This window comes from Calliphora vicina, chromosome 5 (assembly GCF_958450345.1).
Source record: "Calliphora vicina chromosome 5, idCalVici1.1, whole genome shotgun sequence".
Lineage (NCBI taxonomy): Eukaryota > Metazoa > Arthropoda > Insecta > Diptera > Calliphoridae > Calliphora > Calliphora vicina.
This window is the reverse complement of record NC_088784.1, coordinates 81,522,088-81,536,222: the sequence shown is the minus strand read 5'-3', so window position 1 is coordinate 81,536,222 and position 14,135 is coordinate 81,522,088. Positions and strand designations below refer to the sequence as shown.

Here is a 14,135-nt window from a genome sequence, read left to right as displayed (position 1 = left end):
TCACTTGCGTTTGCTCACAATCGACCACAAACGCAATCGCGTGACAACTTTGCAGGTGTATTTGGAGTTGTCCAACCTCAATATGGACAAGTTTTTGCTCCTTTTTGTAACCATGGACGAAACGTGGATCCACCACAACACAGCAGAAACCACACAACAGAAAAAACAATGTGTTTCTATGGGTTAGTCGGCGCCAAAGAAGGCCAAGGTGGATATGTCAGCCAATAAAGTCATGCCGACTATTTTTTGGGATGCACTACCTTTAAAGAGCAATCGATGGCTAACAACATGCCACTATTTAATAAGGATTTATATAAATAAGGAGTAATAAGGAAAAAACGACCGTGTTTTTATTGGGGACAATTCAAGGATGCCCACATTTGCGGTTTCCATGGCAAAAATTTATTAATTAGACTGCAATTTGCTCCTTTATCATCCTATTCTTCAACTTAAATCCGAGTGATTATTTTTTGTTTTCAAACCTGAACAAATGCCTCTGCGGAAAAATATTTAATTCCAACGATGATATCACAAACAAATAACTGGGAGGATCCATGTGATAGCCGACAGCAGTCGAATTTACCATCTCCGATTTTAATGAAATTTACCACATACCTAATATATCCAATATGTTCCTCATATCAGTGACTTTTTCAATGGAAGCTCATTCTAATGAAAAATATCGTGACTTGAAAATTTAAAAATTTTTTAAAATTATCTAAAACTATATGCATATAATTGGCCATAACTTTGAAACTACTCAAAGACTAGCATAATTTTTGACTCCATCTTAAAGCCAAAGATATTGTCTTTAAAATTTTGTGAATAAAATTGTTTACTTACAAAAGGTTAAAGGTCAATATTAGGTCAAAAATATCAAAGATTGTGGTGTTAAAAATTAATAAAGAACGCGGTATGAGGACACCTAAGCTCTTTAATATATTCGTGCAAAATAATTTCGATGGAGACTCGATTAGTTCAGGAGTTGTAAAGAAAAACGTTATTAAAAGTACGTTTTTTTCATACAAATTAATATAAAAATTTAAGCACATGTGTTTTACAAATTTTTCAATTTTCAAATCGCGATATTTTTCCGATGAAAAAGTCATTGATTTGAGGAACCCTTTGGAACCGTAATATGTGTGGTAAATTTCATTAAAATCGAAGATGTCAAATCCGAAAATAGCTGTTTTCTATCCGTTTGGCTATGTTAAAAAATAAAATGTTTTTTATTCAAAAACCTGTGTTTCATTCACAGTTATTTTTAATCGGATTTCATTTGCTTTTAATTTTTTGAAAATATTGCTATTTTGACCCAGAAACTTCAAATAAAATTTGCAGTCTGTAAACGTTGTCCGATTTCGTTCATATTTTTTGCATTTGGTTGTTAAATGACGGAGAATAAATTGTTGATTTCATAAATTTTCATAAATTTATACCAAATGGGCCCATGTGTAAATTTTTTACCATGTGGACACCTAAAATCGAACAATTCCAATAAGAGGGCCAACCTACTGTTTACATTACCTACGTATCTTAAATTCTAATAACCAGTAAACATTTTTTCAACAAGCAAAGTGGTGGAGAGATACATCTAAGGAAGATAACTGACACAGAAGTTATCATACGACTGAATCCTCAAGCTATGTACACACGGTTGTTAGATTTTGCAATGTGGTCAGATCTGGCAATGTACTGGTGCCATTGTCAGATGCATAACATTCGCAAATCTGTCAATAAAAACTGTCTGACAATTATCTCCCAATGATCTGGCAATGGCAACGTAAGGTGTTTACACTATTCTCAAATGTCTGACAATATTATTGTCTTACAATGTACTGACAATGTTGTAAGACAAAAATTTAAAGTTCACATGGTTGTTAAGTGTCCTGGAGACGATCAAATAAACCCGTAAATCAGTACATATGTGTGAGTATCGTATGCTTGAAGCTTTAAAGGAGACGTACAAATAAATACGTCAATCACCATTTGTATTTGGACGAACTTTTCCATTATTACCAAAAATCTCGAAGAAACTGAAGTTTTTTTTGTTAATCAGAGACATAAAACACATAATATGAATATTGTTTTTCATCCGTGAACGGCAAACTCAAAGCAAATGAAATTTGATTGTCAATCATAATAGGAGACGATCAAACAATCAGTCGTCATATTTCTGACAATATTGTAAGATCTGACAACAGTGTATACAGAAGATATCTGTCATTGTTGTCTGCGTAATTTCTAAATTTTACTTTTTTGGAAGTTCTTACTTTCTGCTGACTATTAAAAATCCATTTAACTAAATAGGAAATGTTGACTGTGTTCTTCCTATTTTTGGTTTTATACATTTTGTCATAAATTGTAATATTATTATTGTACAAATATACATACATGCACTCATTTGCAAAATTTAAATATCAAAGTTTATCCCTGGGCTATAAACCAAATGTTAATATTAATTTTACCTTTTAGAATTCTCAAATAATGCTGCAAATGACAGAGTGTGTATGACAAATTACAATATAGAAAATGTTTAAAATAAAATATTTAGTTTAAAATGAAACAATATAATAGGTTAAAATAATATTTGGTTAGTTTATGCATTTAAACGATGGAAATTGTTACTAGGTAGCCCAGCAAAAATTTGCATTACCAAATAATTTGTAATAATTATAACCGTGATTTGTCTCTATTTCGAAATTCAGAAGAATAAAGATTTAAAGAATATTTTTTTGATCGAAATTAATCAATATTGTAAAGTATAAAATATAAAGCATATGTATTTAAAAATAGTTACCCCTTTAAATTTGATTAGTAGTTAAAACCTTAGATAAATCTACATATATTGGAAACGCTGCTGCCATAGACCTAACTCAGTCGTTCGAGTTTTTTATACCCTACACCACCATAGTGGGGAGGGTATTATGCGTTTGTGTAGATGTTTGTAACGACCAAAAATATTAGTCTAACACCCACCTTAAAGTATACCAATCGACTTAGAATCACTTTCTGAGTCGATTAAGCGATATCCGTCCGTCTGGTCGGCTGGCTGGCTGTCCATGTAAACCTTGTGCGCAGAGTACAGGTCGCAATTTTGAAGATATTTCGATCAAATTTGGTACATATTATTACTTCGGATCAAGGACCAAGCGTATTGAAACTGGCTGAAATCGGTCCATTATTTCACCTAGCCCCCATGCAAATGTCCTCCCGAAATTGTACTTTATCGGTCATAAATGATTAATTTATATATGTATCTCCACAAATTCCGCTCCAAATAAGTTTTTTATACACAAAATTCATGTCACCAAATTTTGTTACGATCGGTCCATAATTAGTCATAGCTCCCATATAGACCCGCTTCCGAAAATCACTTTAACGTGCATAAATCGCTTAAAAATGTTGGTATACACACAAAATTTAACATAGTTAACTTTAATATAGACGTAAATCACACGACCTAATTTCATGGTGATCGGTCCATAATTGGTCATAGCCCCCATATAACCCCACTTCCGAAAATCACTCAAAAATATAAATTATTGAAATTTTAAAAGAAAAATTTTTTTTGCCTTTTACTTAGTGTAGGCTATTATATGGTCATGCTTGACCGACCATACTTTCTTACTTGTTTATGTATATTTCTCTTTGGTTAAATCAAATACTCTTTTCTTTAGTAAAAATTATTTCCTTCAGTAACCTTCTAATACTAAAACTCAATATTTTTTAACATTTTCTTTATTTCTTTTTAATCCTTACAGCGCGATGTTATTAACTTGGAACCAACTAGAGATGATGTTGTAAGCTGCGTATCAAAAGGCAAAAGTCAGGTAAGTTAAATAGAACACACACAATTCATTATTTCCAAAGGAATATAGGAGGCCATACAAAACCCCTCTATCTAAGCATTTTCTATTTAAACTTAACAAATCCTCAAAAGAAAAAATCTGCTAAACTGCTACTAAATATAAAACTATAAATGTAAGAACAGAAACTAAGCTGATTAGGTTAATCTTTCTTAGAATATAGAACAAGTTACTTCTACATTAAACCTGAAAAGATAAAGAATTATAATAGTAGATCAATAGGTTATTGAAAGTACTCTCATACATTTGAAATGTGGAAAAAATGGGATTACTAGACAATTTATATAAATTGTATAAGAAAATTATGGCTCAATATAGGTTTTATATAAGAAAATAAAAAAACTTTTTATATAATTTATTTTAAGAAGAAGAAATAAAATAAACCTACTTAAATTCCACATACGAATACAAGTGAAATGCAACTGAGGTTTGATGCATTAGGTTTTGCAGAAGAATGTATCTTTTGTAAATATGTTTTGAATTATATATATAAAAAAAAATTGAAGCAAATGTATAGTGGGTGGTAAGTGAAATAAGTGATACTCTAAACAATGACGAAATATGGAAAGCAAATGGTTTTTCTTCATTTTGAATTGAATCGAGAAACTCCTAAATTTTCGAACTTTTAAAAGATGAAGCCAAAAATATTAGTCAAGAATCTATGCTGAATGAAAGCGATATTTTAAGATCCTCACACCTCAATGTCGAATTTTGTACCAACAAAGTGTCATATGCAGGATGTTTTGATTTACTTCTTTAATTTGAAACAAAATGCCACTAAAGCACACCGATCGCTCTCCAAAGCTTATAGTGAATATGTTCCATCGGTTTCAATGTCTGATAGATGGTTTGTGCGGTTCAAAAGTGGTGATTTTGATATGAAAGGCCAATATCGCCCAGGCCAGCCAAAAAAGTTTGAAGACCAAGAATTGAAGGCATTACTCCATAAAGATTGTTGTAAAACTCAACAAAAGGTTGCAAAATCATTGGAAACTAATCAAGCAGCAATTTTAAAATGTCTGGGATCAGCAGGATTCATCCAAAAGCGAGGAAATTGAGTACCATAATAATTTGAAGCCGAGAATGCTTGAAAGGGAAATTTTCTTGCTCGAAATGATGCTTGAACGCTATAAAGGAAATTAATTTTTGCACCGAATCATTACCTGCAATGAAAAATGGATACAATATGATAAACCGAATTATAAGAGATGGTACGTGAGGATAGGCCAATCAGTAGAATCGCTACCAAAGCCAAATATTCATGGCGATAAGGCAATGCTCTATATTTGGTGAGACAAAAATGGTTCTATCTATTATGAGCTCCAGAAATCTGGCCAGACTATCACAGGGAACATGTATTGAATGCCACTGATTCCTTTGAATACTCAGTGGCCAGTCACTTTAATATACCAGCATGACAACACTTGGCCATATTTTGAAATACCTGTTAAAAACTGATTAGAATGAAAAGACGAAGGCCCTGGTAGCCAGTCATTTTTCTTTATATTTTTTGAAAATTAAATTTGCATTAAATAAATATTAATAATAATAATAATGATTAGAATGAAGTGGTTGGGAAATCTTGCCCCTCCTTCTTTTTAGCCCATACAGAGCACCGTCCAACAAGTATTTTTTTCCATCGATGCATAATGCTCCCTATGCACTGTGGTTCCAAATCAAAATCTAGGTGGACAAAATTATGAAAATCGGTATCTTCAGAATTTGGAAAAACTAAGTTTCTTCGGAAGCTGACAATCTGCTCTCCTCCAGTACAAATTTGTTTTTCAATTGGACATTTTGTTTTCTCGACAGAAGCGCCAGAAGTTCAACAAATTTTGAATCATATTTTCGTTAATTTTTTTTTAATATTTTACTGCTTTACTAAATTAGATATATCTCAATGGTTTTACCATATAGAAATTCATACTTCAAAACATAGATAAACATTGATATAGGCATTTATTAAATGTATATCTTATATTTATGGGCCTCTTCATTTTCCTGTTATAGTTCTTTAAACTTGGTTCTCAAATATACTGACATTTTTTTTCTAAGAATATTATATAGCTTGCCAGAAAAAAAGACCGTCGAAGCCCGTTCAATTATTATATACATAATTTAAAGAAACTTCTGGGGAATGTCTTTGTATAAAAATTGTAGCCGCCAGCACCCGCCGAAATACTTTTTTTTAATTTTTACGGAATGAAATTTTTAGAAATATTTCTTTATTTATTATTGATTTTTCTATATCTAGACCCTACTGTAACTTGAAATATAGTAAATACAGATCTTTTTAAAAATCTAGTTTCAGAAAGACATGAAAATGTATTTTTTTTTAATTTTTTACTAATGTTTTTTATATGTATATCTAGATCCTACGGTACATTGAAAAAAGTTTATATTGATCTTTTAAAGATTTTTTTTTGGAATCGGTGATACCAATTCTATATAAAAAGATCGCCAAATAATTTTGTCCACCTAGATTTTGATTTGGAACCACAGTGCTATGGGACACGCTTCACTTTGCTATAGACTATCCGAAATTGGCTTGATTCGTTTTTGGCCTCAAAAGATGAGCAGTTTTTTTTGGCTTGGAATCTATATATTGCCAGAAAAATTATTTTTTCAAAATAAAAAATCCAGTATTTTTAAGTACAAAATAAATTTGTGGTCAAAAAATAATTGTTATTTTTTCGAAAAAAAAAACAATATTTTCCCAGCATATATGTATGTAAATATAAAATATCTGTTTAATATTATAGTATATCTGTATTATTATTATTTTCTGGACAATTTCATTATTTAATGCAAACAAAATTAAATGACATGCATCAATTTTAAGGCGTATACTTAATAATAATATTCTGGGAAATAACAAATATTGCGTATACGCAATGATGGTTACACTTATGAAGAATTTCCCAAAAGACCACAGAGAACGCATGTTTTTTCCTTTGTCTTCCGATTTTACCATATTCTGATTCGTGATAGCAATTCAATTCATTGCCAGTCGAATGATTCTACCTTAGTGATCGACCGAAATTCTTCTTTATCAATTGGCTTTCTGTTGATAGAACCGAAAAATTTTATGTGTGCAACCGAATCATTCGGCAACATATTTGGTTGCTATCACAAATCTGTTTTCTCTGTGCATTAAATTAATTGATTAGTAACAGTTATGGTTAATCAGAAATTTTAACTAATCGATTAGTTGATTATGATTACATTTTTATAAATTTCAATTGACTTAAAATATATTTTCTAGTAGTTCACCTATACTCAGTCCTTATTTAATATGGAACGTATGATTATTGTTCAATAAATAAATAAAGTTTTTTTTCTCGAAATCACACACATGCATATTCACACACACAATCCAACAAAGACACTTATTTACTAATAAAATGTTAAGAGAAGACAAAAAAAAAACAGAAAAGAGAAAACTGCCATTCGCATACACTGGTACAGATTGAAACATTCATTCATAGAAAAAAGCTTCAGCATTCAATTTTAAATCTTTTACTTTTTCAATTTATTTGTGGCTTTACTTTGTCATTTATTTGTATTTTTTCCATTTTTGTGGTTGTAAAGGGTGTTTTTTTAAGACCGATAGATCTTACGAAGGAGTTAAGTGTCACACTGCACTCAATTTTATGATCTGTATACTCTGGTTTGAATAACGCTACAAAATTATCCACATTTACTTTAAAAATTAGTCATAAACGTCCATCTCAGCAATCTTAAAAATGTCCTCATATGGAATGAAACATATCCGCAACACACTCCATTACATCCAGAAAAATGCACCTTTTGTTGCGGTTTACATGGTGATGGTAACATCGGACCTTTTATCTTAAAAAATTAAGTCGGAGATCGAGTTACGGACAATGTACATCGTTACCGTACCATAATCAATTATTATTTGTTTAAAAATATAGATGACATTCATCCATGGGAGATGTGGTTTCAACAGGATGGCGCTACGTGTCATTCGGCGACCGCAACCATCGATGTTTTCAAATCAAAATATGGCGATAATCTGATTTTTAGAAATGGCTTGATACCTCCCGATTATTTCATGTTAGGCCACGTGAAGTCATTAGTATACACAGATAAACCAGTATCAATTGGTGGCCATATGCCTGGCATGATTTTCAAGTGTCAATGCCATGTACTGATTCTTCGAATAACAAATTTTTTTTTAATAAAATTTGTTTGTTATTTTTTACAATTTCAAGTTATATCAGGCTTAAAAAACACCCTTTGTTTTTGTTAATTTTTTGGATATCCGAATAAGAGCAAGATGCTCATTAGTATGGCCCTTATTTTGCTTATTTTGGTTTGTCGATGCTTCGAAGGTCTAAAATTGTTCTCCTTCAGCTTAAAACTAAATGCTAATTTTAGCAAAATAAGACAGCATTTTGAGACTGCACATTTTGTTTGATGTTTCGACTTTTGGTTCAATGTAACCAACTTTCAAAAAATTAAAAAAAAAATTATTGAGAAAAAATGCTATTAAAACAAGTACGAAAGTCAGTCAAGCCCGACCATAAAATACCCTACACCAAACTAATTATTGACCAATCACCATAAAGTTAGTTAGCATGACTTCTGTATTTGTGAAACCTATTTATGTTGAATTTTTGAAGATTTTTGTAAAACTCAATAAGAGCTTGCAAAAGCATTGGGAGCTACTCCCAAGAGGTTGCTATAAAAGAAAATTAGTTTTGCACCGACACATTACATTAGATGAAAAATGGATCCATTAAGATTACTTGAAGCGTAAGAAGCCCGGCCAACCAGCCGAATCGACACTAAAGTAAGTATACATGCCGCTAAGGTAATTCATTGCAAACGTTAATTCTCTGTGTTTGTCTAGCTCTGTATTATGAGCCGCTGAAATCAGAGTACCACAGCGAATCTGTTCCAAACGCAACAGATTAGCTTGAAGCGAAAATTGGCCGAAAAACGCCCAGAATATGCCAAGAGGAAGTGGGTCTTTTATGGGAGCTATGACTAATCATGAACTGATCCTCTCGAATTTTAATGGCATGATTGATTTATGTTCAAGTTTATTTGGATACTAGCATATTTTAGAGATTTGTGCACATTAATTAACGAAAGTCGTCCTTATATGCGATCTGTGCAAGTTCAGCTTATATAGAAGTTATTTGTGCTGATTTTGATATCTATATAATTTGGATATTTATTTTCAGATATGGCTGTGTAATGAACCGATTCTAACCAAATTCAATAGGCTTTGCCCTTGGCTAAATAGCAACATCGGCCTGAACCCAATATACGTTCCCCACTTTGGTGGTGTAGGGCATAAAATTGCCATTTTGATGCTTCTAGATATTACGAGTTAACATGTGAAATGATTTTAAATTGGCCCATTTCGATGAATTATTAATAAAAATATTTAAATTTCTGAAATCCAGTAAGTTCAAAATTAGGGCCATCCTATTGTACATGAAGACGCTTAGAAGATGCCAACGTAGAAGTGTATGCGTATAATAATCAGATATTACCAACCTTTCGAAATGTGTGGCACTTACATCAAGAAAATTATATATAAATTTAAATAATGCACATAGGGGCATCTACATATATGGTGACTTGTGGCGATAAATAAAAATGAAAAATGCGTTTTACAAAACAAATGATATTTCATTCAAAGAGGACACTTTTCTGCATACAGTTTGTTCAGAAATTTTTTTTCAAAGCTTTGGTTTAAGAGTAGCAGCAGCAGGCCAAACGTAATAACACTACATTTAATATCTATTAAAAATGGAATATTAAGGTGTATATTTCATTATTAAAATATCTTAATCTTTATTGAATAAAATAGTTTTTTTGTATTAATAATATTGATATATGTTGTTGGGAACCGATTTGTGATCTTTTTTTAAAGAAATTATGAATGCAAGTACTTAAATTCAGTGTTTAAAAAACTAGACTACAAGTAGCAGTAGCAACGAAAAAACACAAGTAGTCTAGTTAAAAAATTAATAAAAACTCGGAGTCAATCAATTACTACTACTACTGCTACCTTCACATTTTGGTAGCAATAGTTGTAGTAGTACCAATAAAAGAAAAAATTGAAAGTAGCAGAGTAATTTATTTTCTATTGCTACCTTAAAAAAGAAAAAGTTTTTATGTAGCAGAGTCATTTGTTTTTTAATTCTGCTACTTTTAAAATTTAGTAGTAATAGAAGTAGCAGTTGACGTAGTAGAAAAAGTAGCAGTTGAAGTAGCAGCTAAGTAGCAGTAGAGGTAGCAATAAAAGAAGTAAAAAATAAAAATATTCAGCCAAAAAAGGATATTGTGTGTTGTTGTTGTTAATGTTCGGCTTTTTTGTTATACACACAGAAAATACGATATTTCTGTTAGCAACACGAACATCTGAGACGACTAAAAACGAATAATTCTTTCAAACACTCTCAAAACAAAAACAACACACAGTGTTTAATTCTGTAAATTTTGTTGTTATGACTGGAGATTTTCTTTTTTGACTACTTCTATTGCTACCTCAACTGCTACTTAACTGCTACTTTACTGCTACTTCTAAATAATAAAAATTAAAACTCGATATAGAGCAGTAGCATTGATTTTTATGCTACTACTCCATTTATGTTTCATGTTTTATTACTACTGCTACCGCTACATACACTTTTTTGAAGCAGTAGTTTTAAAAGTAGCATAAATGCGCAAAAATGCCCATAACTATTTTATGATGATTAAAGAAGGGAATGTATAGAATTATATTCTATTTTAACATTTTGCGGTTTTCGATTTTATTAAATTTTTAAAATTTTAGGCCTTTATTCAAAAACGTTTATCAAAAGTCTTAAGTACAAATTTTTTATGAACATTTTTTTTTATAAATCTTTGATAAATGGTATTAAATAATAGCAATACATTTTTTATTAGCAAATAAGTTTTTGAAAATTTTGAAACTATTTTTAGCATTAGTTTAAATTTTAAACTAACGCTTAAAACAGTTACCAACTTTTATATCGGCAAAATTTGAAAAACGTAACTTTCTGCTCATAAATTCTGATTCTGTAATAACACGACTCCGAAAAAGTTCAAAAAAAATATAAACGAGCTTCCACAGGAGGCATCGGAATTTTTCGTGTCAACCTGCGATACATCAATTTCAGATGAAAGCAATATAGCCGATAGTAGTGATGAAAATGATGTTTTTATATTAGATTAATTGTAGTATTTTATGTATGTATTTTTAATTTTTTATATTACTTTTAATTCTTAAAATCACATATAATTAGTGTTTACAAACCGTATAAACGGTTAACCGTAAAACCGGGTTTTCTTCAAAATCTCGGTTTTTGTGAACCGGTTAATATAAAATGTTGATTTTCGGTTAACCGGTTTATATCACTCGATTAACCGGTTTTTAAAAATTTGGAACTAAAATCAATAAATCGCATGTTTTGGTGCATTTTTTGTATTCATTTTTATTTTATTAATCATTTCGTTAGCTTAGTGAACAAAGTTCCTTTTCAGAAATAAACAGTCTAAAATCCATGATTTGAAATATTTTTGAAACCTGATAATGGAGTGTTATTAATTATTTGGTAAGATTTATAATGACAAATAATCACAGTTAAGAAGAAGTGCGTTTAAATCTTATATGTCCTATTTTGGGACTTGGAACATTTTCTCTTTCATATCAGAAAGTCGAGGTGATAATAAATTTTTAAAATTATTAAAAAGATTGTGATTTACATATTTTGGTTGAAATTTAATGAAGAAACCAATAATTAAAAGAAGTATTATATATTTAGTAACATATTTATACTCAATTCCATTTAAATGAGATAATAATTTTTAAATTTTAACAAAATAAAATGGACTTAGCACTTTTGCATATTTATAGTTATATAATATTAATTTATAGTTATATAATATTAACATTCCCGACTACTAAAAACCAAAAATTGTAAAGCTGTGTATACTTTATTAGACATTTTATGTTTTCTTCACATATATGTCGGTTAACCGGTTTTTGCGGTCGGATTTCGGTTTTTAAGTCGTTTAAACGAAAACCCGGATTTTTAAAAATTCGGTTTTTTATAAACACTACATATAATGTAATTCAATGTATTTTAAATGACTGATAAAATAATTAGAAAAATTAAAAAAAATCCATTTTTTTATTTCAGTATTTTTCACTTTATTTTGTTCGGTGGATTATAATATTTTTCCATATTTGAAATCTAGACAAAATTACCTTTTCAATAATACCAATAACTTACATCAAAACCCAGTGGTTGATTTATCGCCCCTTTTAATATATCTTTGCCCCTATGTGCAATGTAGTGCAGTAGTTTCGAGAACACATAGAATTGAAACAAATTTTATGAAATTTGTTTTTGGGAATTTTTGTTAAAATTATATTTTCAAAAAATGATTAAATGAAAATTATTGTATGTCCCAATGTTAAATTGTTACAGTCGATAAATCGTTCAAATGAAGAAGTAAAAGGCATCTGAAATTACCTGTTTATTTTGAGAAAATTTTCATTTAAAATTTCAATAATTTGTATGGAAATATTTTTAAATTGATGTTTAGTGGATTGTAAAATTTCCCTCTTAAAAATTATAAAATAAAAAAAACATTTAACACAATAGCGGTATTCACTGTTAAGTGCGAATGGTATTGCATCATTGCAAATGCAAAATCTTAAAGATTTTTGTGTGTATTTTGTTATTGGATTACGGTAAAATTTTGCATTTGCAATGATGCTAGACCATTCGCACTTAACAGTGAATACCGCTAATATCTTTATTGCTTACATTTGAAAATGTTAACTTTTTCCCCAAATTTTGCTATTTTGATGACAATTTGGCCATACCTGTATAACATTTTTTATTACAAAACTTTAAATTTTTTCCTAGTTATATTGTAAGCAATAAGCACATTGGCAAAGTCATCATAATACAAATATATGACAACATATTTTACACAAATCTGAGCACAAGCACATGCACTTCAATATGTAATGTATAAGTATTGTAGAGTTTTTTTTATTCTTTTTGATTTTCTAGTTACATTAATAGACTCAAACAGCTGAGGTTTACATTTTTCTTAAATTTTCTTTAGAAGAGAAAATACAATACCTATACAAACACACACACACTAATAAATCCATACAGTTACATTCATACATATATACAAAATGTACTTTATAGCTTTGTAAGCGGAATTGCATTGCTTTATCGGTGCGTATGAGTGATGTTGAAATCCAGGTTCCCTGCCACATTATTACTCATACGTACCTAGATATATGTGTAACAGTTTAGTTGTATGCATGCACATGATGCAGCAGCAACCACTTCTATAAGAAATACAAGTTTTTTCCCCCTTTTATTATGTTCTTCATTGTTGCGCGATTGATTTTCTGCAACATTTTTTACAAAATATACTATGTGCGTGTGCTTTACACACACATTCACCTCTGTGTAAAATCTTCTTTATTTTCTATTATAGTTTGTATTTATATGGTTTATTTTTGTAGTAATTTGAAAAATGAAAAAAATAGAAAAAAGAATTGGAAAACGAATTGTATTGATAAACATTTGAGACATATTAAAGAAAGCAATTTCTGCTTATCTCTCATTTTTACTTAAGAAAAATATAGATGTGTGTGCTGCACTTTCTACACACAAGTATACATCTACGTATGTATGTACTTCCTAAATTGCTTAGTAGCAAAGAAAGTGTTGTATGTATGTTGTACATGTTAAAGTTAAATTGCATCATGTTGTAGAATAAGTTATTTGAAATAAAATTGATTTGTATTCGTATACTCATAATAAATACTTAAGATATTTTATGCAGCACGTTTCTGATTAAAGGGTGAGATTTTGCTTATGTTCGTGCAATAGAAACAATTGAAATTCTATTGATCATAATTGTTGCATTATGTTGTGTAAAATAATGTTATCATATAGAAATGAAGTACTTTGTCATCTAGGGGCTAACATATAGATATGATACTTTAGAAATGAAATAATCGCAGTTTAGCAATGTAAAAAACTATATTTTCTTTCTCTATCTTTCTGGCTTAACTTCGAATTGCAGAACTCTTCTTCTCTTTCTGAATTAATTAATTCCTCTTGGAAATTCAATTCTAATTCACTAAGAATAGCACTATTTACATTTAAATTAAAAAAAAAACAATAATTCAAAATAATGTAATGCATTTACGCTTGTCACTTTGAGTACCTCGCACTCAGT

At 30.0% G+C, this 14,135-nt stretch overlaps 1 protein-coding gene across 2 annotated transcripts in view; it reads left to right on the top strand.

The window, feature by feature from the left end:
* Sema2a (Semaphorin 2a) overlaps positions 1 to 14,135 on the top strand; it is a 329,846-nt gene that overhangs the window by 269,837 nt on the left and 45,874 nt on the right. For both annotated transcript variants that reach the window (XM_065511864.1, XM_065511865.1), the window contains exon 4: positions 3,765 to 3,833. In XM_065511864.1, the coding sequence (XP_065367936.1) occupies positions 3,765 to 3,833 (69 nt within the window). The remainder of the gene's footprint in view (positions 1 to 3,764; positions 3,834 to 14,135) is intronic.